Here is a 24,757-nt window from a genome sequence, read left to right on the forward strand (position 1 = left end):
AACTGCCTGAAATATTAAGATTATGACGGGACACACTCCAGTTGTATAAATAGCCTGTGGTCCTTAAATGGACCTCCTCCTCCTCCTCCTCCTCTTGTTGTCCTGCCAATGGAGGAATGTTTCACCTCCTGCACGAGTCACTCTGATGAATCTGACCTGAAGTCTGTTCTCGCAGCTCTCAACACATTGCTGGATTTCACATTTAATTTAAATTAAGACCATCAAATAAGAATAGATTGTATTTCCTGTGTTGACTGAATATTTATTCCTTGCTCATTTTAAACATTCAATGAAACTCCATGTAAGGTGCAGCTAAACGGTTTACTCCAAACCCGGTCCTGACTCTGCTTGGGTTTCTCTCTCCAAGCTGCGGGTCAGAACCCGGACCACGTCCTGCAGGGCACCGGGGTCAAACCTGAGGCCCGGCGGCCCGGCGAGGACTCCACCATCTCCCCCGAGGACGCCGCGCGCTTCCTCAGCTGCTACTGCTCCGGTCACTGTCCCGAAGACGCCACCAACAACACCTGCCAGTGAGTAGAGCCGTCCGGTCCGGCGCGCACCACACCGGCTTAAAATCATCGTTATTGAGCCGGGGCACCGATCTGTGTGCCGTCTCCTCAGGACCAACGGCCAGTGTTTCGCCATCATCGAGGAGGATGAGCACGGTGAGGCCGTCCTCACCTCCGGCTGCATGAAGTATGAAGGATCACACTTCCAGTGCAAGGTACACACACACACACACACACACACAGACTTTTGGATTCCAGACAAAAATGATTTGTGTCACTGTGAGAAGTTCTGAGGGTTTAATTGGTTTTTTGTTGTTGTTTTGATCCACAGGACTCTCCCAACGCTCAGACCAGGAGGACCATCGAGTGCTGCAACACCGACCTCTGCAACAGGGACCTGCAGCCCACCCTCCCCCCTCAGCCTCCGCCCGGTAACATTCCTGCTCCGCCCAGACGAGGGACTCGCGCGTCAGTCGGGTTTCAGCGCGGAGTTAACTCGCGGTGTTTGTGTTTCTCCCAGACGGCAGCCCTCACTGGCTGGCCTTCCTCATCTCCATGACGGTCTGCTGCTGCGCCCTGATCTGCGTCACCGTGGTCTGTTACTACAGGTAGGAGGTCGCCGTCAGCGCACCCAAAAGAATCGCCATTTTAACACCGGTGCGCCGTGACGAGGCGGCAGGTTGTGATGCGTCTGTGTTTAGTGATGTAATTCTGTCTGTCAGGTACAAGTGGCAGAGTGAGCGGCAGCGATACCACAAGGATCTGGAGCAGGAGATCTTCATCCCCAGTGGAGAGTCCCTCAAAGACCTCATCCACCAATCACAGAGCTCCGGCAGCGGCTCCGGGCTCCCCCTGCTGGTAGGGAGGCGACAATGCAGCCAGAGGAAAAACACATTAGTTACATAAAACTGCACATTTGAAATTAAGAGATTACTTTTACGTTTTAATCCAAGTGTTGAATTCATTGTTTACCACTAGAGTGAATTCTGCAGATTATTTGATTCATTTTCTTTCTATCCATTTTTAAAGATGAACAAACTAATTTGTTATTAAGATTTTTATTGGCTTAGAGTACTTTGACTTTCCTAACTCAATTCTGCGTGTTTTATTTCTTCTTGTGCGAGAATGTGTCTAGCGCTCCTAAACATGAATGTGAAACATTCTTTTCAGTTAGTTCTCTTGTTGGATATTTGATGAGCAACAAAACTAATCTTACTAAAACTTCTCTTTGACGCTCAGGTGCAACGGACCATCGCCAAGCAGATCCAGATGGTGCGTCAGATCGGTAAGGGGCGGTACGGCGAGGTGTGGCTCGGCCGCTGGAGGGGAGAGAAGGTGGCCGTCAAGGTCTTCTTCACCCGGGAGGAAGGCAGCTGGTTCCGAGAGACGGAGATCTACCAGACGGTCCTGATGAGACACGAGAACATCCTCGGTACCAGAGCACATCCTTTGCATTCACGCTTTGCTCTTACTGCAGGTTCTGAGGAAAAGTACAAAGTGAAACCAAGATAAAACGCTCAACAATCCTCTTTTACTTAAAAACATCAGCTTGAGAATCTGAACCCTAAGCTCAGAGCGGCGGAGGGAGACGGCAGGACTCCAGAACCGATCAATACCTGGATTGATCTTTCATTTGGTTTGGTTTGGATGATTTAAAGTAATGACCGCGAGCGTCGTCTTTCAGGCGCAAAGTCAAACGGAAACAGACGGAGCTCTAATGTACTGAAGACACGCTAATTCATTTAGAGAGGAAGAGCCGGGCGCGCGTTACAGTAATAACTGCAACTGTAGGAGAATACTTAAGAAACCTCTGCTGAGCATAGTTCATTAATAATGTCAGTAAACATCATTTGTATTGAGCCTTTCAAATATACAATGCAGCATCAATTCTGATCTAAAAAAGATCCTTTAAGATTAATCAAATTAAGGAAACCGTCTAAAGTTAAATCTTTAAGAAGTTGCTGCTGTTGCTACGTTTCGTGTTGGTTTGTAGCGAAGAAGCTAAAAAGACTCAAACTTGTGTCCTTTTGAACACTAATACGCTTTATTTGAAGGCGTAAATGAAACGTAACGTGTCTTTGAAAAGCTCTTATCGACGTCCCGGATCAACTGGACAGTTGCTTGCTGTTTGCACACGTCATCAGTGGAGGTCCGACCTGTCCATCACCCTTTTTTTTTCGTCTCTCTCCGTCCGGCAGGCTTCATCGCGGCCGACATTAAAGGCACCGGCGCCTTCACGCAGCTCTTCCTCATCACCGACTACCACGAGAACGGCTCGCTGTGCGACTTCCTGAAGCTGACCACGCTGGACACGCCGACCCTGCTGCGGCTGGCGTACTCCGCCGCCTGCGGCCTCTGCCACCTGCACACGGAGATCTACGGCACGCAGGGGAAGCCGGCCATCGCCCACCGCGACCTGAAGAGCAAGAACATCCTGATCAAGAAGAACGGCGCCTGCTGCATCGCCGACCTCGGCCTCGCCGTCAAGTTCAACAGGTGGGCGGACGGACGCGTCGCGGTGAAAGCGTCGCTCGGCGCCGACCCCGTCCGTGTCCGTGACTTGACGGAGCTCCTGTTTTCCGTTTGCCACAGCGACACTAACGAGGTGGACGTCCCCCTGAGCACCCGGGTCGGGACGAGACGCTACATGGCTCCCGAGGTCCTGGACGAGAGCCTCAACAAGAACCACTTCCAGGCTTACATCATGGCCGACATGTACAGCTACGGCCTCGTCATCTGGGAGATGGCCCGACGCTGCGTCTCCGGAGGTACGCACACGCACGCACACACACACACACACACACTCCTGTGCTGTCACATTAGAATGTACAGCCTTTCCTAATGAAGTCAAAATGTTTTATTATTTTCTTAGACTTTTAGTAATATTTTACAGCAATTATTGAGATGGCTGGTTCCTTCCTAATGAAATCAGCAGAATCGGTTTGTTTTATTGAATGAAGTGGCTCCACCTGCTGGTGAAAGGTTTCCATTTAAATTATCGCGTTTAAGTACTTTGTCAAATAAAAAGCTCAGTGGACTTTTATTTGATATTTTACCGACCAAACAATTAAAAAATTATTCATCAAGGTATTGGAGATGTTAATAGGCTGTGAAGTTACAATGTTCTCCTCCTTGGACCCAGATGAGAACACGTGTTGGTTGTCTCTGCTCAGGCATCGTGGAGGACTACCAGCTGCCCTACTACGAGATGGTTCCCTCCGACCCGTCCTATGAGGACATGCTGGAGGTGGTTTGTGTTAAAGGACTGAGGCCGACGGTGTCCAACCGCTGGAACAGCGACGAGGTGACACTTCAAGCTCTTCTTTTGTTCCATCAACAGTCCCAAAACACCGATATATTACATATTACATCCACCGTGTCACAACCTCATCGGACCATGCAAGTAGTTGCATTCTTTGCGGCGCTTCCCAGTAAATGTTTCACCTCCTAACTGCGTGTTGTCGGTTCTTCCGCAGTGCCTTCGAGCCATGCTGAAGCTGATGTCCGAGTGCTGGGCTCATAACCCCGCCTCTCGCCTCACCACCCTCAGAGTGAAGAAGACGCTTGCCAAGATGGTGGAGTCCCAGGACATCAAGATTTGACCGCCCTCCCCCTCCTCTTCGTCCCGCCTGACCTGCACGGTGCATCCCCCTCTTCATCGGGAGGAGGAGGAGGAGGAGAGGTTGGGAGATAATAATGGACCCACATCCGGGCTGAACTGTGCGCCTCCTCCTCCTTCCTCCTATCTTCAGTCTGTCTGGAAACAAACATGGAGTCCTTCCCTCCTCCTCCTCCTCTTCCTCCTCTCTCTGCCAGGTTTGACGCTTTCTGTGAAAGCCAAATGAGGCGATAAAGTAATTTTGACGGAGGGAAGAGACGGGGGGCTTTCGACGCTCGTTATGAATGAACAGAATTTTTATTTTTATTTTTTTTAAGGGCACCTTCCTCCACTTTTGCCTGATTCAAAAACGCTTAAAAATGTCAATTTTAATTTTGTTACTTTCTCTTCAGGACTGAGTTCTCCTGCCATGTTGAAATATATCTCCACTCTAAAAAGTAGAGTTAATTATAAAAAAAAGGTACTATTATAATATGTGAAGTGTATTGTGTAAATAAATGTTACCATTGGATGCCGTGCCTAGAGGGGATTTAAAACACGCCAGAACACCACGCTGCCGTGGTGTTGACGTCCTGCCGACTCCACGAGGCGAAGACGGAGTCCCCGCAGAGACGTCTGCCGTCCTGTCTGTCCGTTTGTCCACTTCCTGTCCGTCTGAAGATTGATCAGCTATAAAGAGGCCCGAGGAATCTGATTGGTTGAGTTTAGCAGGTGGCGCCTAAAGGACCACAGTGCCAATAGAGGAAAAGTCCCTCCGCTTCCGCCGTCCGACACAGGACATTCATTTGCTAAAAATGGAACGAAGGTAACCAAGAACTGCATTCATATGCAAAAATATCAAAGTAAATAAATGTAACTTTTTGGATCGTCTTTAATGGCTCCCGAGACCTTTTTAATCAAAGCCCAGAACTCCTAATTTGTTGAACGATTCAGGGAAGTTGTGCTCAATGACGGCTGGTTTGAACACGTGGGGCCTCGTTTTGCAACCATATAATAGGAAAGGACTTATTGGGTTTTTTCAGTCATTTGACCAAACCAAAAACCTTGTTTGGACTTTTGAAGACTGACAGCAGAAGATAGAGACCTATCGACCTGTTAAAATTGGAAATAAAATTGATTTCCAATTCTAAGTTGAGGGACGAATGCATAGATTTGACCTTTTTTTTATAATAAAATCGGTTCCTTTATCCAGTGAAAGTGTAATTAGACAAATTTGAGTAAAGACGTTGGATTATTATTGTCACACTACAATGATTAAAGTCAGATTTAATATTTCAAAACAATTTTACATGCGGTTAAAAATAAAACCAACACACCCAGGAGGGGAAATCATTCTGTGATGGAGTAATCAAAAGGTTTGTTAACTTTGTCGTCTTACTCAGGTTTCACCCATTCATTGATTTTCTTCAGATGTAAAATGGATTTTATTTAACTAGTAAAATAATGATTTAGCTTAGCACAAAGAATGGAAGCGGAGAGAAACTGTTAGCCAAGCTCCATGCACAGAAATGGCTCTAAAAACCAAAATCAATCACTTCAGCTTCTCTACGCTTTCAGTATTTATGCTAAGCTAAAGAAACCTCGGCCTCTTTGTACTGGATGCAGATTGACCTAAACTGTTTTTCCCTCAGCAGTCTGACGTGCAAAAGCATTTATGTTGGTATGAAAGACAACTCCCCATAATCTAATGTTTGTATTGTTTTTGTACACCATCTGGTTCACTAAGAAACTATACAGCCTGTCCAATGTAACAATTTAAGTAAATAACCTTATTTTAGTACAAACTCATTTCACCTGTGTTTTTTTTACTGACCAGCTACGTTCATTATAACTTTTCCAAAGTGTAGACATTGCTTAGAACTCATGAGTCCATACGATACTTGTGTGAAAGGACATGGTCACTCAGTGGGGAAAAATGGTATTTTGATTAGTCACTCAACCTTTCCAGCCAAAACCAGATTTGACATCATGAGTGACAAGATATTCAGCTCTGTCTTTCTTGCTCTAATCATAATTTATATTTCCTAAGTCTCAGATTTATTTAAGCTGCTTGAAATAAATTTAGTATTCACTTTGCCAGCAGAATACAAACAGAGCGATATCCAGGATGAAGAATGTTTAATTAAAAGCTGCAGAGAAAACACAGTTCGAGTTGTGTCAAAACATTTGAGTCTTTATTGTTAACACCAGTCTACTTGTCCTCGGGCTTGTTGAAGCAGTAGGTGAGGCAGCACTTGCCACAGTAGTGGCGGTCAAAGTGGCTCGCCATGAAGACGCCGGCACCACACTCGTCTGCGGGACACTCGCGCCTCAGCCGGTGGATTTTACCGTTCTCGTCCACCTGGAGGGAGGAAGGAAAAAAAACACGAGTCAAAACTTTTCACTCCCAAGATGCATCCTCAAATTTGATCTTTGAATAAAACCCTGAAGGTATTAAGTATTACTTTTTTGACCATCGTCTCGAGATCTTTTAAAGTCTGACTTGTAATTAAACTTCACATTTGCATGTGTTGAGGTGCTCCTTCAGATTTAAAAGCAGCAACTAAGGACTCAGTTTAACCAGAATGTCATTAGGTAGGATTTAAATAGCCCGTTTTTACCTTGTAGTACTTCAGCACAGCCAGCTTGACCTTCTTCCTCTTGTGCTTGTTCTTCTTGGGGGTGGTGTAAGACTTCTTCTTCCTCTTCTTAGCACCACCACGCAGCCTCAACACCAAGTGAAGGGTGGACTCCTGAAGATGAGAAAAGTTAGCCGGTTGGTCTTTTAAAACATTAACAAATAACAGTGAACGTGAAACAAACATTTTGAATGAGAACCATGTTTCTGGTCCTCTGCTCACCTTCTGGATGTTGTAGTCGGACAGCGTGCGTCCATCCTCCAGCTGCTTACCAGCGAAGATCAACCTCTGCTGATCAGGAGGGATACCTGCAGAGAGATGGGGATGGTTAACGCTAAGATTATACAGCAAAAAAGTTAAAACCAGAGAGCATTTTAAAAAAAACTCAGTGGAAGTTTCAGTCAAGGAACTATAACTCAGTTATACAGGATGTAGTTGTACATCCTGATTTAACATCCCTCGCTTCTTTTTCTGATATTAGTCATTTCTAGCTATACAGCCAGTATTTGCTAGGTGTTGTCACCCATATTTAAGATGATTTCAGTAACGGATGTTGATTCTTAATCAAGATTATCCATCAGTGTGTGCATAACTGATCAGGTAATTGACAGGATGGACTGTTGTGGTAACAGTTATTGTATTTAAGGAATAAGCCAGTTATTTTCCCCACAGGCCAAAGGGACATCTTAAAAGTAGATATTGCCCAAAACCTAGAAGTTGATTTTAACAGCAGTTAAAAGTACACAAATAAGTCCCTGTGGCATTACAACTACCACACATAGTTTTAGGTTATGCTAAAGTACTTCAGTAAATCACTTTAGTTGGATTCCACCATCTCGTGTCTTCTACAAATTACTGCTGCCAAAACTGACTTTACGTACAGATTAAATAACTCACCCTCTTTGTCCTGGATTTTGGCCTTGACATTTTCGATAGTATCTGAAGGCTCAACCTGAGAAAAAGTAAAGGAGACATGTCAGCCGTGACACCTTCTTCCGGTCAATGCTGCCAACACATTTGGGAAGATGAATGTTAACCCATTTTCCATTAATAAATCATACTGAAAACTAAGCGGTAACACGGTCATTTTAAGACGGCTTCAGACACGTGTTTACGGACTTCTGCGTAACTGCTAGCATAGCCAATTAGCTTATAGGCTACGGGAGTACATAGAATCCACGCTAGCGATGTTTAAATACGTGTAAGCACCGCAGCAGCTGATTTAGCTAATGTTGGGGTTAATTATTGGTGTAAGTGTTTGCATTTTTGGCAATTACTTCTATAAAAATCGAAGTAACTGCAGCAACTGAACGCCGCAGCGCTCCGCCACAGCCCGGCTCACTCACCTCGAGGGTTATGGTCTTTCCCGTGAGGGTTTTGACAAAAATCTGCATCCTGGCGTTCTACCCACCTACACGGGGAAACACATAACACTTATTACCGGTTGTTTCTTTACAAATGTAGTCGTTGAAAACGTAGTTGAGTGTTAATATTTAGGTTTAAGCATAGAGCACGATCTTACCACAGGTTCACTCCTAATGGCGGATCATGAGAAGAGGGCTTCCGAAAGCGAGCAATGGGGTTTTCTGCCCGCGTTTGCACGGGTGGGTAGGCCGTCAACAGTGCCTGATCGAAATTATTTACGTATTTTATTTATTTATTTTTGTGTGACCTTTCGTCAAACAGAAATACGGTTGGTCCAATAATGCATATCAACGGGCATGATTGGATGCAATTAAAAAGAAACACGTAATATAACAAACAACTAAATAAATAACTTCACAGGTACAATTCGCCAGTAACCATAGCAACGCAGTCGAAGCGTAAATCAAAGTAAGCCAGCGTTAACCGTAAATTAATCAGCACCGCTAAATCCAAAGATCTCCAAATGTTTTATGTTGTGGTTGATTCATCAGTTACGTCTTTCATCAACTCTATCGCTATTTAAATCGGTATTCATCGTACTGCATATTGTTTAAAACGGAAACAGACAAATCCATAACATACAATGCCCAGGTGACTTCACGTAATGCACCTTTACTTCAGTTGGACAATTGATTAACAATTATTAACAATGTCTGTGCCACGAAACTCCAGCTGCTCGTCTTTAATAATAGAAGACAGATGTTCGACGCGGGACATTTTGATCTCTGAGAGCGATGAAAGGTTTTTCCGATCGCTGGATGAGTTTATCGAACAAGAGAAGCGGTTCCTACGGGGATCCGGAGAGGAACCGGCCCGCTTCTCCATCTACAGCTGCGTCTTCGATAAGGTATTTAACGTTGCCGAAACGTAATGGTGTTGTTCATTTGACTTTAGTAAGTTCGCACCCATAACTTCACATCCAGCTAGTTGGAATCAATACACGTTGGAATCAGCCGTTCTTGGCAACCTTTGATTCTTAAAAAACTTCAGAATATTTTTACATTATTATTTTACCAAAGTAAAACTTAGTGGTACTTCTTGCAGTGGACCAGTCTTTGCTGTACAGTAAAAAATACACGTACTGTAATACACTGTATACTTCTACTCCACTAACATTACATCTTAGAAGGAGATGTTCTACTTTTTATCGCTTATTTTAGATTCAGATTGTTCATTTCAAATATAACACACTATAAGATTATGATTATTATTTAAGGTAACCCATCCAGCAGTGTGAATTATCTTCTTACCATCAGCTGCAACATTAAAATGATGAACACATTAACGCATTATTCAATTTTATATTAACCTACCGCATACTTTCACTTTTCCTATTTTAAGTCTTGCTAAACTTTGAGAGTTTTCCTAACATGGTTTTACTTCATTGATATGATCTCTCTTTATGTGTCTCCTCCCGGTCTCGTTTCCCGCAGGTGATCGGACGAGCGACGGCCTACAAGAGACTTCTGCTGACCATAAAGGCCGAGTACGATGACGTAATCGGGACGCTGCAGAGGAGGCAGGACGAGGCCAAGGCGGCTCAGAGGACTCTGGCGGCCTCCACGTCACACTCAGAGTCACTGATGAGCTGCCAGAGACGAGCCGCCCAACTCAGGGAGAGGTGCTATTTTATCAATTCTCGATCATCGAGAACGATGTGTGAGGGATTCAAAGTTAGAGGCCCTTAAGCCCTTAATTGAGCTTTTTACTCCTAAAAAAACTTTTGGTTACTTAAAAAGAGATATTTTTCTATTTATAAATTCCAGTTGAGGATAGACTATTTGATTTAATTTATAGCAAAACATCACGTCGTATAAACTTTTTTGTATGTAACAGTTCAGTTTTTGAGAGCAGCATTTAAAAAAAAAAAAATTATATTTCAATTCTTTGAGAGACGCTGTATTTTATACATTATCAATTAAGAGATGAACCTTTATAGTGTGAATGATAGTAATGTTTGAAAATCAAGTTTATATTGTTTTAATGTTTTAAACAAAACTTCCATCCGTTTTCTGACTGCAACTCTCTCTTTGAACATTTCCAGAATCTGTGTAATTCACAAGGAAACAGCAGAACTTCAAGAGGAGATGAAGAGACAGAAATCATCTCAAGAGCAGTGCACATGGATACCTGGTACCACTGATACTAATACTCTGATTTGAATAAAGTGTACTACGTGCTGTGTATGATCAGGATCTCTATTTTGAAAGATAACTGTGATCATTTATTTACTTCTATATTTGTAGGACAGTCGAGGTGGTTTATGGTCGATTAAGTGGTTTGAAAAGAAAAAAGACGTTTACTTGTCAATGTCCACATTCAAGGATGTAAATATTGTTTTCTGCAGTAAATCTTGACCTGATAATAAATTGGGCCGGTTGAAGCTTTTGTTTCAGAGACTGCGTCTTGCTGGAAATAAAATCCAACAACCACAAAGAAATGCAATATGGCAACGAAGAAACTCAAACGAAATTACAAAGATAAACAAAGGGCAACATTAAATTACTGCTAAGAGACCGTTAAATCTGGTCTCTGGTAAAACATCCAGGTCTGACTGTGGGCGAATCAGCGGACCCGGAGGCTCTGGACGGTCACCTGAAGCGCCTGGAGTCCCACAGGGCTGCTTTACTGGAAAGGAAGAGTCACCGCGTCTCCTTGGAGGTCAAAGCCGAGCTGGACGGCAAGCTGCAGAGACTCAAGGACCACAGAGACCAGCTGAGCACCAAGAACATCCGGCTGAAAGTCCTGTAAGAGCCCTGGAAAGTGTCTCCAGGAACGTAGCTCTATAAGACATCAACGTACCTCGTTCCCCACAGTTACACATTCATACCTGCCGAGGAATCAAGTGCTCATGCTGTTCTGCGACTTACCGTCCGTCTGCAGATACAAGCGTCTGACGTCAGTGTCCGACCGTCTGTCCAGCTGGGAGGGCGACAATCCGCAGGTTCCTCTGGAGAAGCTCTTGGGTTCCATGCTGGAGAACATCAGACAGAGCAGCGGTGAGACACTGCTGCTAAGTGTTCATGGGTTTAATATGATGGTAGAAATGTTCACCACATATTTTCTTTCTCTACTGCTTCATTTACTGTTCCATGAAGTTCCAGCTCTCGGTGTGATTTTTCACACAAGAGTTTTAAATGGTCAAAACCCGCCTTGACATCTCAGCGTGTAACAAATCTAAACGTCATCATCAAGGGTATTTAACGCTGAGGCCTAAAAAGGAAGTGTCCTCTTTATTCTTTCCATCCATCCTGCAGTGACGGAGGAAGAAGGTCGCTTCATCGACGCCAACTTGTTCGAGCACGAAGAGCCGACCGGAGTCGACGAGTCCAAACTCCTGGAGGAATACCTGAGCAGGTGCCGCGTCCGCAGACACATTACATTACATTACATTACATTACATTACATGTCATTTAGCTGACGCTTTTATCCAAAGCGACGTACAATAAGTGCATTCAACCATAGGGTACAAACTCAGGAGAACAAGAAACAAGAAAGTGCAATTTCCTCAAATAAGCGAATTTACAATTTGCTATAGATGAGTGACGTCACAAGTACAATTTAAGTGCTGCAATTTGTTAGTCTTTAGTCGAGGTAGAGTCTGAAGAGGTGTGTCTTTAGTTTGCGGCGGAAGATGTGAAGGCTCTCTGCGGTCCTGATGTCTTCAGAGAGCGCGTTCCACCATTTCGGCGCAAGGACAGCGAAGAGTCGAGACCTAGTCGAGTGTTTTGCTCTCAGTGAGGGAGGGACGAGTAGTTTTGCAGATGCAGAGCGGAGAGTGCGGGTTGGGATGTAGGGTTTGACCATGTCCTGGATGTAAGCTGGACCCGATCCATTCACAGCATGGTACGTGAGCACCAGTGTTTTGAACTGGATGCGGGCGGCCACCGGTAGCCAGTGAAGAGAGCGGAGGAGTGGAGTAGTGTGGGAGAATTTCGGAAGGTTGAAGACCAGTCGAGCTGCTGCATTCTGAATGAGCTGCAGAGGTCGAATGGCGGTGGCAGGGAGACCTGCCAGGAGGGAGTTGCAGTAGTCCAGGCGGGAGATGACAAGAGCCTGAATCAGTACCTGCGCTGCCTTCTGAGTGAGAAGGGGACGTATTCTCCTGATGTTGTAGAGCGTGTATCTACAGGATCGCGTTGTCGCAGTGATGTTGGGAGTCAGGGAGAGTTGGTTGTCGAGTGTGACGCCGAGGTTCTTAGCAGTCGAAGTGGGCGTTAGCACAGAGTTTCCAAAGTTGACTGTCAGGTCCTGGGTAAGCGAATCTTTTCCGGGAAAGAGAAGTAGTTCAGTCTTGTCGGGGTTGATTTTCAGATGGTGGGCGGACATCCACTGAGAGATGTCAGTTAGACAGGCAGAGATCCGAGCCGCCACCTGGGTGTCCGAGCGAGGGAAGGAGAGAATTAGTTGGGTGTCATCGGCATAGCTGTGGTAGGAGAAGCCATGCGAGCGAATGACAGCGCCAAGAGAGTTGGTGTAAAGCGAAAACAGGAGGGGACCCAGCACGGAACCCTGAGGAACTCCAGTAGTAAGAGGACACGGTTCCGACACAGATCCTCGCCAGGTTACCCGGTAGGTGCGGCCATCGAGGTAGGACGAGAGAAGGGAGAGAGCAGAGCCTGTGACACCAAGTTCTTGAAGGGAGGAAATAAGGATCTGGTGGTTGACCGTGTCAAATGCAGCAGAGAGGTCCAGAAGGATGAGGACAGAGGAGAGAGAGGCGGCTCTAGCAGTGTGGAGTTGCTCAGAGACAGCAAGGAGAGCAGTCTCTGTAGAGTGGCCTGCCTTGAAACCTGACTGGTGGGGGTCAAGGAGGTTGTTACAGTGGAGATAAGAGGAGAGTTGATTAAAGATAGCACGTTCAAGGGTTTTGGACAAGAAGGGAAGAAGAGAGACCGGTCTGTAGTTGTTTTCTTCAGAAGGGTTGAGGGTGGGTTTCTTCAGGAGAGGGTTGACTCTTGCCTCCTTCAGAGAATTGGGAAAACAGCCAGATAACAGAGCGTTGTTGATGAGAAAGGTAAGGAACGGAAGAAGGTCAGGTGCGATAGATTGTAGAAGATGTGATGGAATGGGGTCAAGAGGGCAGGTGGTCGGACGGGCAGAGGTTACTAGGGTAAGAATTTGGTTAGGAGAGAGGGCGGTGAAAGAGGGAAGTGAGGGCGAAAGAGGTGAGGTCGGTGGGACGCGAGAAGTAGGTGGTGGGTTTGAGAAGGAGGAGCGTATGTCAGCTATTTTCTTGGTGAAGTAGTTGACAAAGTCTCCCGGAAGAAGGGTGGAGGGGGGAGGAGGGGTAGGGGGTTCGAGGAGATTGGAGAAGATCGAGAAGAGTTTTTTGGGGTTAGAGAATGAGGATTCGATTTTGGACTGGTAGAAAGAGCTTTTGGCAGCAGAGATAGAGGCAGAGAACGAGGAGAGGAGAGATTGAAATTCAAGCAGGTCGTCAGGTCGTTTATATTTACGCCATCTCCTTTCCGACGCTCGCATGGTGGCTCTCATGGCACGGACCGGTTGAGACAGCCACGGAGCCGGAGGGGATTTGCCAAGGGGACTGACCAAGACACGTCTTGGTCAGTCCCTCTGGACTCTGAATGATCTCCCTCTCTTCACCAGGTTCATTGAGCTCTTTGATTCAGCTGAGTACGAGGAAGCTGCTCTCCACGCCGCCCGGTCTCCTCGAGGAGTGCTGAGGAACCTCGACATCATGGAGATGTTTCAAGGTGGGAAACGGACACGTATGCAAGGGACGATACGAGATAAAGAACGGTGCCTTCCATGGTTGTTCTTCTCTGTTAGACTTCCATGATTGTGTTTTGTGTTTGGTTCTCCGCCCTTTTCTGTGCAGTAAAGACGTTATTTGTCTCAATCACTGTTTTATTATCTTTCATTTATTTTACTTACTTACTTTGTTGCTATCAGGCATCTGTGAAACGTGTAATTGTAGAAATCGTTGAAATTACTTAAATCGAATTAAGTACTGAAGAACTATTTCACTGCCAATGGAACCGATGCCCTCCACACCTCGGCGAGGACATCGAGACAAAGTGTGTCCCGGTTTATTGGTTCATGTTTTCCATTGAGACACGTCTTCCTGGTCGCCTGTCTCTCTCCCAGATGTGAAGGGGGCGCCGGGCTCCGCCCCCCCTCTCTTCCTCTTCCTGCAGGCCCTACTGGTGACCCTCCCAGCCGGCGAGAAGCTGCCGGCGGCTCTCTCCCTGCAGCTCGTCCGCAGCTCCCTGCAGCAGGGCGCCACGCGGCTCATCACCCACGCCGTCAACTACGACAAGTAAACGCGACGGGGAAACCGCAGCACGGGTTTTGTTTTTGTTGATCGGCTTCTGCTGCTCGGCTCTTAACCGTCTCCATCCTGGCAGACTGACCTTCTCTGAGGATGCGGGCGACACCCTGACTGAGCATGCTCAGGAGAGCCCCGTCGTGGCTGACCTTTGTCTGGCGCTGGCCACCACCGTCTACTCGGCCTGCGGGCTGGACAGGAAGACCGCACTGACCATCTGCAGGAGGGGCTTCATCCACAGCGCCGCAGAGTTCATCGATCACAGCCAAGACCTCACAGCTGGTGCGTGTGTGTGTGTGTGTGTGTGTGTGCGTGTACCTGTTTACCATCGTGGTGAACAGGTTTGTCTTGGATTGAAAAAACAAATTTTAAATCCATTATAAAGCAGCAATGGCCCCTCACATGCAAGGAAAACATCATCAACAGTTGATTTAGAAATGTCCATCTTCGAAAAGGCTCCTCACTCTCTCCCTCTCTCTCTCTCTCTTTCAGACGACTGTCTGTGGGTTCTGTACCGCTCGCCCAGCCTCGCCCTCCTCCAGCTGTTGACAACACCTCAGCCGGGCGGGGCGGCCATCTTGTCGATGGGCGTGGCCTGTTCCACTCTGCTGGCTGACCCTCTGCAGCAGCAGCTCGCTCTGCAGCTCCTGGACAGCTTTGTCGGCGAAGGGCGAGGTAAACACACACACTGGTACAAAGCCAACGGCAACACGAACGCAGGTCCGACGCCGTCCTCTCTCAGTGCGTTTGTGCCTGTTTGGTTGGTACTTGGCCCCCAACAAATGGTGCTTTTGACATGGGACGTCCTATTTCAAACACACCGGGGGACCAGTTTTAGTCCCGAATCTACATACCAGCAGAAACATGCAAACACCAACATATATGAAGCTGTCCCGGCATTTCACGGCTGGTTGAGTTCATAGCGCCTTGTGCAGCTTATAAGTGCCCATTTTAAATGTGCCACCTGATCTGAAGCGACCTGTGTCTCGGCCCTCTCAGGGGGTTTGGAGGAGGTGATCCTGCAGGACAGCAGCTCTTCAGTGGACGAGTGGACTGTCGTGACGTCTCTGTGCACCGAGCTGAACCGGGCTGACCTGAGCCAGGCCGTTCTATCCATTCTGCTGGACCAGAGTGGCACCGGAGTCATGAGCCCGGACCCGGAGGGAGCCCGGCTCATGGAGCACGTGTTCTTGTGAGAACCGAGCCTGAAAGGTAGAATAATCACAGACAGCAAAAAGATGATGCTGGCTATATCAGTCAGCCAATGACGAGGTCATATGCACAGTCTATATTGAGCTAAACTAAAGTCCCACGTTGCACAAAAGAGGATCGACAGAATGAGAAGACTCAAAACTGGACTTTTGTCATGTGTCATCTGTTTGGTACCATTATGCCGTGCACATTTCGATTACGCCCATCATAGTCACGTGATCTCCTAATCTAGGAGACCTTTGACCTTTGATCTTTGCTTGGTTTCTGTGGGATGACTCAGGTAAAAGTCTGAAGTAGTGGCGGCTGACGGCCAGCAGGGGGCGAACAGATTCACAAATGGAGATTAAAGTGGCCTTAAAGCCTAAAACAGGGGGGAAGCAGCATAATCTCAGTTTAATTATATAAATTTGTCAATTTTCCTATTGTACTACAAGTGACCTTGAGAGCAGTAAATATCTAAGTACTTGCTCTTCTTGTTTTACACAGGTAGCTTAAGTTATCATGTAATAATGCATCATGTTATATCTTAAATACAATCTGTTATGACATAAAAATGTCCAAATAACATTGTAAATTTCCGAAAACAAAAATTCAGCCATTGATTTGATTGAGGTGAGAGTTGAAAGGTCAGCGAGGCCCAACTAAACCTAGAGACCTCCTCCGTCTCTCTCTGGTGTCGGCTGACTGGAACACACATTTAACTTCGGCCGTGAGGTGGCGCGACTCCCACAATCACCCTTTATTCTTATAACTAGAATAAACATTTAACCCGTAATCTCGCTAACATAACCAGTTTAACTCTAATCTGAACCAATATGTCCTCATAACAAGTGCAGCAGGTCACGAGTCCTCACAAGTCCAACTAACCTGACAACACGCACTCTTAGCGGGTCAGACAGAAGAGGCTTTGTGTCGTCTGTAGGCCTCGATCTGTGAGCGAAGCCACACACACAGAGACACACACACAGACACACAGACTGAGCAAATGCACTCCCACTGGTCTACAAACTGAGGCTGACTGTTTACCCAGCATCCTCTGTGTTCCCGCTCCGCTCACATGTCAAATTTAGGAAATCCAGCTTGGATTGAGCTGTAAAATCACATTGGGGGAAACATGCGCCGTCTGGAGGTGATTCAGAGTTTATCTCTCTTGAGCTGCGTGGAGATGCCGCATTCACCTCTCCAAACACTCTTTTTACCTCGTGCCAGTCTCATCTCTGTTGGTGCTGGTCCTCTCAGCCCTGCTGGCCGGCACCCTCCTGAGGTCATATAATGCTTTAGGGTAACTTTCATTCAACAAACAAACCCTTCCAAAATAAATGTCTCATTGATGTACCGAGTGGGAGGTCTTTAAAGAAACCACCACCACTGATATACTTGTATTTTAGTACAAAATGTAATCAACATGTTATTTCTAAGAAAGCCTTCGGATGTTTACGACGCCCCCTAGATTGAAAACATTATTAGACAAGTAACACAGTAGTTATATTTACGCTTCAATGTTTGTATTTACAGACTGTGTGTTTCATGGAGGAGAAATATTTTCTAAAGGAACGTGTATATGAAGAGCAGAAGAAAGACGGGAGATGCAAAGATTTAGTGCTGACTCACAACTGCTTGGCTCCATTTACAACATATTGATCCCCTGCTGTGTGTGTGTGTGTGTGTGTGTGTGTGTGTGATGCTGGTCCGGCCATGACACAGCTTCTTTAATTTTCAAACCCCACCTTCCTTCTCTCTCGGATGAAAAAACGATACGTTCACAACCGTGTGTGTGGATGTTTGTGATGAACTGAAGGATGAAATGTTCCTCTATGTGTTAAGAAAAGAGTCCCACTTCGTTTGGTAAATAAACAGTTTAAAAGTGTTTTAAAAGCCTCTTGCATCATCTGGAAAATGCTTTCTTCACAAATCATCATCATCGTGCCTCAGAAATATTTCCCATCAACCAACTCTACAGAGTATTTTTCTGCAAAAGCAGCAACACCTTTTATCCATGGAAATATTAACTGGGATCAACCCACACAAATGATTCCCATTCATGATGTAATTCTCGCAAGCAGGATATTATGTGTGTGTTTGTTTTATAAATACTCAGGGATCAGTAGAAAATAGTGAAAAGTGCTGTGTAACACCCCCCCCCCCCCCCCCTCCCTTTCCGTGTAGCTGAGCTGTTTGTTTATTCGTTTCTTGTTGGTGTTTGTTTTTAAAATTACAGAGAGCAGAAGAGCACACACTAGAAATCCAGGTTGAAGAAATGACATAATGGTGAATATTTCTGTACCATATCACATCCAGGAGGCTCAGATGGAAGCAAAGAGAGTTCTTTGAGCAAGTGCAGCATGTCAATTTATTGTCACTATTCGGATGGAAAGATTCAGATTCAAACACGCACGTTGATGTGATAAACAGAATGTGGGAGGACAAACAGCTGACTGTCATAAAACACATTAGTGAACGGATGCTTCGGGATTATCTGTCTTCCCAGCCGGATGTTTTCTGTCTTTGTTGTTTTCTTGCTGCAGTTGTGGAGCAAGTATTCAGATCCTTTACTGCAGTACGAGCATGGTTACCACACCAAAGATACTTTAACAAGTGACTGACGCTCAAGTGTGTCATACTACCAAATGTGTACTTAAGCACAGTGGAGCAGTAGATTGATATAACTTAACGAATAGACAGCACATGTACAAATCTGCACGCTGTACAACATCAACATTTATTTATGTCACCTACCCTCTGGTCTCGCAGGCGTCTGTTAACTTCCACTGAAACACACTGTAAACAATCCAAACCTGTTGCTCGGCAACCGGGCAGCTGCCATCATCCGCAGCCTCCCTGCTAGCTGACTAAAGATAACTTTGTGTGTCAGCGGCACGCAACAACTGGGTCAACACACACACACACACACAAATTCACCATTTATTTGTTCTCATTTACATAAAGTGTATTTACTTAAGTTACTTAAGCAGCCTGCCACTACGTTCCACTTCTACTGCACAACATCTCAGACAAGAATACTTACCTTTTACTATCCTGTATTGATTATGGAAGTGAAATTACTTTTTACTTGATATATAATAATAAAATATGAAATATAATCTACCCATCAGTGTATAAAACACTTGAAATGATCTTTCCCTGCAGCAATTTTAAGTAAAAAGCCTTTCATCGAGGTAACTTTTGAATGAAGTATTTATCCCCCCGTTTTGACTAAAACCTGAGGCGCAGCTCAGAGAAAAAGGCGTGCGTGCCGACGTGTGAAGGAGCGACGACGGGGACGACCTCAGCTGATCGGAAGCTCTGGTCAGGGGTCGAGGGTCACAAGGTGTGAGCTGGAGCCGTACCGGGGAGTTCCCATCACGTGCAGTGACTCACGGTGCAGCTGCAGCGTCCTCTGACTGGAGAACAAACAGTCTGCTGCAACCCGGAGGCAACGGCTCCCTTTAAGGCCTGAGGAGCACAGACACAGAGAGGGCCGAGCTTTGGATTCTGAAAGCCTTATTTTCATGATTAATGAAATGTTTCTGAATACCGATTGATGGTCGACTAAAGTAAAGTTATTAGCAAACAGCTGCTTTCCAGGAGGAGACATGATCGTTCATCAGAGGCCTTTTGTTTGTAAGTTCAGTGTTCTCCGTTTTTGGAACTCAACTGGAACTGAAACCGTTTTTAATGTAAAATCGAATAATGTTGAATACTCAGACTAGCTCATAGAGGCCATGAAACCTCAAACCCTGCGCCCTCAAACCGTCTCAACCCTTAGTCTCTCTGATCTAGTTTTGGATTCTGTCACATGTGTTTCTCTTTCTGAGAAAGAATAATTCCCTTCCTGCATCCCCTCGAGTTTCTTCATGGTTGAGTCGGGTGAACCCGTGACTCCCCAAACGGTTTGCCCGTTATTACTCAAACCCAAACTATTCCACTTTGAACTTCTTTGCTTCCATAGACGTTTGTTCCAGTGATGCGACCAAAGTCATCTGTTCCCACAGAGAAGCACACTAGTTATAAATTGAAGGGTCACATGTGAAGACAGTTTGGAAAATGCTAAATAAGAAAGTCCTCCTCATCAGATTGACCTTCTGTCTGCTGATAACGGCCTTGAAAGTCAATGAAAGTGCCAAATTCCAGATAAATAAACCAGAAGGTCCATTGAGATGTAAAACATATTAGAGGGACTCCAGAGTTTTCTTCTTGCCAACCAACAATGCATCACAACACTTCCCATTGATGTGATAGATTGAGTTAAAATAAACCACAGTGTGTGAGTGTGTGTGTGTGTGTGTGTTCATGCTAATGAAGAGACATGTCCCCCCCGGAGCAACAGTGAAGCTCATTGATCGTAGCTTCTAGACAACGATGGAGGACTCTGGCACCGAGCAATGTAAGCCAGGCTTTAATACGCACTTGTTAGTAGTGCATTGAGTATTGTTTTTGCTCTGTGCATTAAGAAACATGTTGAATAAAGTCTGAAGGAGTCGTATACACTTACAGACATATTAACTCACATGTTATATATAGGACCCGGCCTGTCATCAGTATGTGGTGTAACACTATATCTTAGTTGAGTTTGACCCGCTGCTTCTCTACAGCTTCATGCTTCCCCCACAAAAAAATAAAATTCTCAATTAACCGTCTTTAGTGGGCGGCAAAGATGAACAAAAAGCTGCATATTATTTTTTTTAAATTGCAGAGGGAGATAATTTACAGGACCAATGGTGCGAGAGACGTGAGAGATTGAGTAACGTGAATGATCAGTGCTCGATGGTTTTCTTCACTTATTCTACAACACCTAATGAATGAATGGGAACCATATTTGGCAGAGACATTATGATAATGGTTACTGGATGGTTACGTTAAGTATGTACATTGTTGGTAATACTTTCGAGGTAAGATTTTTACTTTTACCGGAACGTTTTTAGATTACGCCATTGCTAAAGTAAAACTACTGAACAGTTGTTCCGCCTCTGTGTGACACGTGGTAGCTGCACAGTAGCAGGAGGAGGGTTTAAAAAATAACTATTTTTAGGTACTTGTACATTACATTCTTTTCAATTTTAACACATAGCAGGAAAATATTGTACCTCGTTGATTTGACATTAGGGGTCGTGTTTTTATCGGATTACTTGTTGATTGCAATACTGTTCTGTTCTTTTATGTAACAACATTGCTCATTTTAATTACCCCACTTTTTTTCTCTCACAAAAACCTTCTGAGTTCTTCCTCCAAAGTACTGTATGATATGTCTCGGCTGTAAAGGAACCAGGGGGGAAGTAAGTTAAAGTTGTGCAATAAGCGGAGTTATGTCAGAGAACAGACTGAAACGTACCGCTCCTTAAATGTTCAGAGGAGGTTTCCCGTTACACCTCCACTCTGCTGGGCGTGGTCCGCCTCTGCTGAGACACGCTCCGGTTGGTCACGGGTCACGTCACTCAAGGGTTAACCCTCAGGTAATTGGTCAGCGCGGTTCCCCTCCGCTCCTTCTCAACTTCAGCGTTCATGTGAGACCCGGGTCCGACTCAACTGTCGTGTGGCGCACTTGTCCAACTCCATCCGGTGTCACAAGCAGACGTACCGGAGAGAGTTACCGGCGAGGTTTCACGGCGTTTCCCCGGTGGAAGGTAGAGACACGAGAGGGCCGAGTTCAAAAACTGACCGATCGGAAACTTTTTTTTTTTTTCACTCTCACAAAGACACTTTTGGGAAGAAAAGAAAAAATGGCAGACAACGACCACGTCTCTTCCACCACTCCTCTGTTCGGCGGGGAGGTGCACCACTACGAGGCCGAGCCGGACAAGCCCAAACAGGACCTCTTCAGCATGAACGATATCGTGGACTTGGTCGGCGGGGCTGAGGACGCCCTGAACCGCCACTTGACTGAAGGCAGTGCGCCACACGAGTCCACAGAAGACCTCTACGCTTCGTCGACGTTACCGGAGCGCGTCCTGGTTACGGGGCCGGAACCGGTGTCGCTGCCAGGGGTGACGGAAACTGACCCGGAGACCGCCATTCCCGACTCCACCAGCATCTCCTCCGTTCTCGACGACACCCCCGCTCCCATCGCCGAGGAGCCCGAGGTCGTCGCCCCGAAAGTCGAACCCGAGTCCTCCCAGATCGAGCCGAAGCCACAGGCTGCCACCGGGCCAGACGCTGCCCCGCAGACCGACGCCCTCCCAGCGGCCGAACCCTGGAAAGCAGCGCCAGCCTCCGCAGAAGCAGCAGAGCGACCGGCGGTGACAGAGGAACCTCCAGCTCCAGCATCTTGTGAGTGTCTCAGCTGAAAAGAACGGTGTTATCGGAAATTTCACGCCATTTAAATATCTTTTTCGATAAAAGAAACCGTGTTCGGTCTTTTTTGCATAGATTGACGAGGATCGAGCTAAGCGGTTGCAACGGGGTTTGCAATGTTGCAGAGATGCGGCCCACCTGTTTTGACACACGTTTGGAAGCATAATGTGTGCTGTTATGGATGAGGTGGCACTATTTCACCATTTTAGCCTTTAACGATTTGACGACAGCTTTCATTTTAGAAACTATTATGTATCGTGTTATTACGGATCATTTCACAGGAATGTAATCAAGTTGCACCGCGGTTATACCTGTATTATTACGTCAGACTGAACAGCGCCCATCTGTTCACTGCCTCTCCCCGTTGCGTGCCAGCTATCGCTAACTGTCTTGGGCTACCCACATTTCCATTATCGGACACGGGCGTATATCTCATTTTTGTCGATTTACGGACACACTATAAATAAAGGTAACTGTGCGCTAGGATTATCACGTACTGCGGGGGTTTTCCTCCCTGCAATCTATATATATATATATAACATGGCTGGGGAAACGAGCGATGGTGTCCGGTTTCTCTTCTCCGGTGTCAGCCTGACTTCGGAACATGATAGTTCTATACATTTGAAAATGGGAGCTTTTATTTGAAATAGCCATGATGGGACGTGCGATTGACTCTTATGTCACGGCGGAGGATTATAGGAGGGTAAATGCGGCACGTAGGGCGAGAACCCGTCCGATAATGGATGCGCTGGCTAGCACAGCACGGCGCACCAAAGCTGTAACCCAGATTAGTCACAACAAAGGAATCCGCTCTGCGTCCACTCCCTGTTGGCCTCCTTGCATCTCCATGCCATTTCCAGACTAACCTCAAAGCCTTCAAATGGTGTCCTATATTTTTTTTCACTGATGCCGGCCTATTGTCAGCTAACCCCCACCCCCTCCAGGCCCCCTTCTCCACCCAAACCACCACCCTAAATCCGGAAAACAATTTAGCCGGGCGAGGCCTCCGAGCGGTGTTGTGTCCCCTCTGTGCTGTTTTATCGCAGGGCTGAATGATCTTCAAGTGGCATTTTCCTGATATTTGGACTGCGATTCAGGAGGTGTGTGTGTGTGTGTATAGAGAGCTGATGCTTTTGTTGTTGTTGTTTACTGGGATGTGGCCGGTAGCAGGTTAACAGGCCTGTCTTGCCTCCTGCAGGCAGAGCGACAGGGTGGGGCTGCTCCACGAGGCCCATTTAGGTGAATAAACCATGAGCTCCAGTTACAGCAGTCTGAACAAAAGACATAAACGATTCCTATTTGCCTCACACGTATGGATAATAACTTAGTTATTGGTTCTCTTTTCAATTAGCTTCCTCTTTTTCTCTCCTAGCTCGCTCAGCTTTTATCACTGTCATCCTCTTGTTTCATCCTTTTTACTTGTTACGTCGTGTACGTGTAAAGGGGGCTCTGGTTGTACATTCTTTCATCGTCTCTCAGTGTAATTTATATCATGCCCAAAACTGAGGGGTGACAAGGTAGATGTGACAACATGAGACTCAGAAGCTGCATTCATTCATTGTTTGTTTATCCACTAAGGGCCTTTCACCGTGTCATGAGCTCACTTATTTAAAACATTTTTAGTATCGTTGTCTCAATAGAATACAATTCAGAGGTCGAAACGAAGCTTGGAGATAGATAGAGAAACCGAGGGATTTGCTGGTATTCGTGTTGCACCATCATGCCACGGCAAAAGCAATAATTAAAAGTCCGTTTGTTTTTTTTTGCCCCAGCTTCTCATCTGTGAAGACTTTTCTGTCTCTCGTCAAAGGATGCAAATTTTGGGGATTTGAGGCAACTTCTTAAGGAAATGCTACCTGACATTTTGTACTGTATTAGAACTTGTATAGATGAAATGATTAGTGGACACTGATTCCTGATTCATTCTTGGTACCAAATGAAGTGTTTGAACACTTCTTTTTGTTTTCCAACAATCTTTAACACCTGAGGACCGTTGAATTGAATAAGCGATTGTCACATTGCTTAATATTGAAAAGGATTTGGCTGTAGTAGTTTACATTTTCAAACAATACTTGGAACCCAGGAGGAATGATTTTCTTAAACCACATGTTTGTCACACATTGTCAAATGGTGATTTAAGTCAATGAAATAGGCCTCAAACTAAATATAATGGCTACCATGTCATTTTCTTTGAGAACTGAATGTGACAACCCACACACACGTCTTTCCTTGTTGTCTTTAATCCATGTTCTCTTATCTGGACACGGCTCTTATTCGATGAGTCCTGTGACTTAACACCACACAGATTTATGTCATCACCCTAAAAAAAGGTTTTTGTCCCCACCCTCGGCCGTGTCCGACAGCGTGACTGACTGGATGCTTAATCAACTATTCCCGCCGGCCTACATCTTATTTTTGGGTCACCTACATCCGTCTGTTTGTATTTGGGAAGAGCTTGTGAAGTGGTCAGGTGGATTAAATGGAGGGGGGGGGGCAGCGTCTGCAACACCAGTCACGGAGGCTTAAAGCTCATTGTCGGTGTCCAGTGTTGTTGCTGTCTTGCGCTGTAGGCTGGTTGCTTTGATCTGTTGTTCATACCCGGCCAACGCGGCAGTTTGCTCAAAGTCTGCAAGTGAGTCAAACTGGAATGAGAAGCACTTCTTTATCTGTTTAAATCTTCCCTCTTATCCACGTCGTAGGCAGAGATATCTCCACCGCCGACGATATGTACCCATGTTGTGCTGGTTCATTGTGTTAAAGCAGATTTTACTGCAGATTTAACCGTATATATTCT

At 45.8% G+C, this 24,757-nt stretch overlaps 4 protein-coding genes across 11 annotated transcripts in view; 3 read left to right on the top strand and 1 right to left on the bottom strand.

Annotated features, from left to right (window-relative positions):
* Positions 1-5,912, top strand: part of LOC120820899 (bone morphogenetic protein receptor type-1A) — a 29,968-nt gene extending 24,056 nt beyond the window's left edge. Inside the window, exons 4-13 of the mRNA XM_040179133.2 lie at positions 368-530; positions 622-724; positions 841-940; positions 1,030-1,117; positions 1,232-1,367; positions 1,749-1,941; positions 2,708-3,005; positions 3,102-3,277; positions 3,683-3,813; positions 3,986-5,912. Of these exons, the coding sequence (XP_040035067.1) occupies positions 368-530; positions 622-724; positions 841-940; positions 1,030-1,117; positions 1,232-1,367; positions 1,749-1,941; positions 2,708-3,005; positions 3,102-3,277; positions 3,683-3,813; positions 3,986-4,111 (1,514 nt within the window). The 3' untranslated portion in view covers positions 4,112-5,912. The remainder of the gene's footprint in view (positions 1-367; positions 531-621; positions 725-840; positions 941-1,029; positions 1,118-1,231; positions 1,368-1,748; positions 1,942-2,707; positions 3,006-3,101; positions 3,278-3,682; positions 3,814-3,985) is intronic.
* Positions 5,913-6,280: 368 nt separating this feature from the next.
* Positions 6,281-8,463, bottom strand: rps27a (ribosomal protein S27a). The gene is made up of 6 exons (XM_040179134.2): positions 8,269-8,463; positions 8,093-8,157; positions 7,644-7,698; positions 6,969-7,054; positions 6,729-6,860; positions 6,281-6,469 (listed from the first exon to the last, which is right to left on the bottom strand). The coding sequence occupies exons 2-6, from the start codon at positions 8,138-8,140 to the stop codon at positions 6,320-6,322; spliced, it is 471 nt and encodes a 156-aa protein (XP_040035068.1). The 5' UTR covers positions 8,141-8,157; positions 8,269-8,463; the 3' UTR covers positions 6,281-6,319.
* On the top strand, positions 8,432-17,550 carry LOC120820897 (clathrin heavy chain linker domain-containing protein 1). Its single transcript, XM_040179132.2, has 12 exons — positions 8,432-9,018; positions 9,605-9,792; positions 10,216-10,304; positions 10,720-10,918; positions 11,055-11,170; positions 11,429-11,528; positions 13,782-13,888; positions 14,283-14,454; positions 14,543-14,745; positions 14,956-15,138; positions 15,463-15,675; positions 17,191-17,550. The coding sequence occupies exons 1-11, from the start codon at positions 8,821-8,823 to the stop codon at positions 15,657-15,659; spliced, it is 1,752 nt and encodes a 583-aa protein (XP_040035066.2). The 5' UTR covers positions 8,432-8,820; the 3' UTR covers positions 15,660-15,675; positions 17,191-17,550.
* A 3,381-nt stretch (positions 17,551-20,931) lies between these two features.
* The window catches only part of rtn4a (reticulon 4a), a 30,584-nt gene continuing 26,758 nt past the window's right edge, over positions 20,932-24,757 (top strand). For 5 of the 8 annotated variants that reach the window (XM_040179120.2, XM_040179123.2, XM_040179125.2 and 2 more), the window contains exon 1: positions 21,111-21,939. In XM_040179120.2, the coding sequence (XP_040035054.2) occupies positions 21,393-21,939 (547 nt within the window). In that variant the 5' untranslated portion in view covers positions 21,111-21,392. Of the gene's footprint in view, positions 21,940-24,757 lie in introns of all 8 variants that reach the window. The other 3 variants (XM_040179121.2, XM_040179126.2, XM_040179124.2) reach the window with 2 other exon arrangements.

Source organism: Gasterosteus aculeatus, chromosome 6 (assembly GCF_964276395.1).
Source record: "Gasterosteus aculeatus chromosome 6, fGasAcu3.hap1.1, whole genome shotgun sequence".
NCBI lineage: Eukaryota > Metazoa > Chordata > Actinopteri > Perciformes > Gasterosteidae > Gasterosteus > Gasterosteus aculeatus.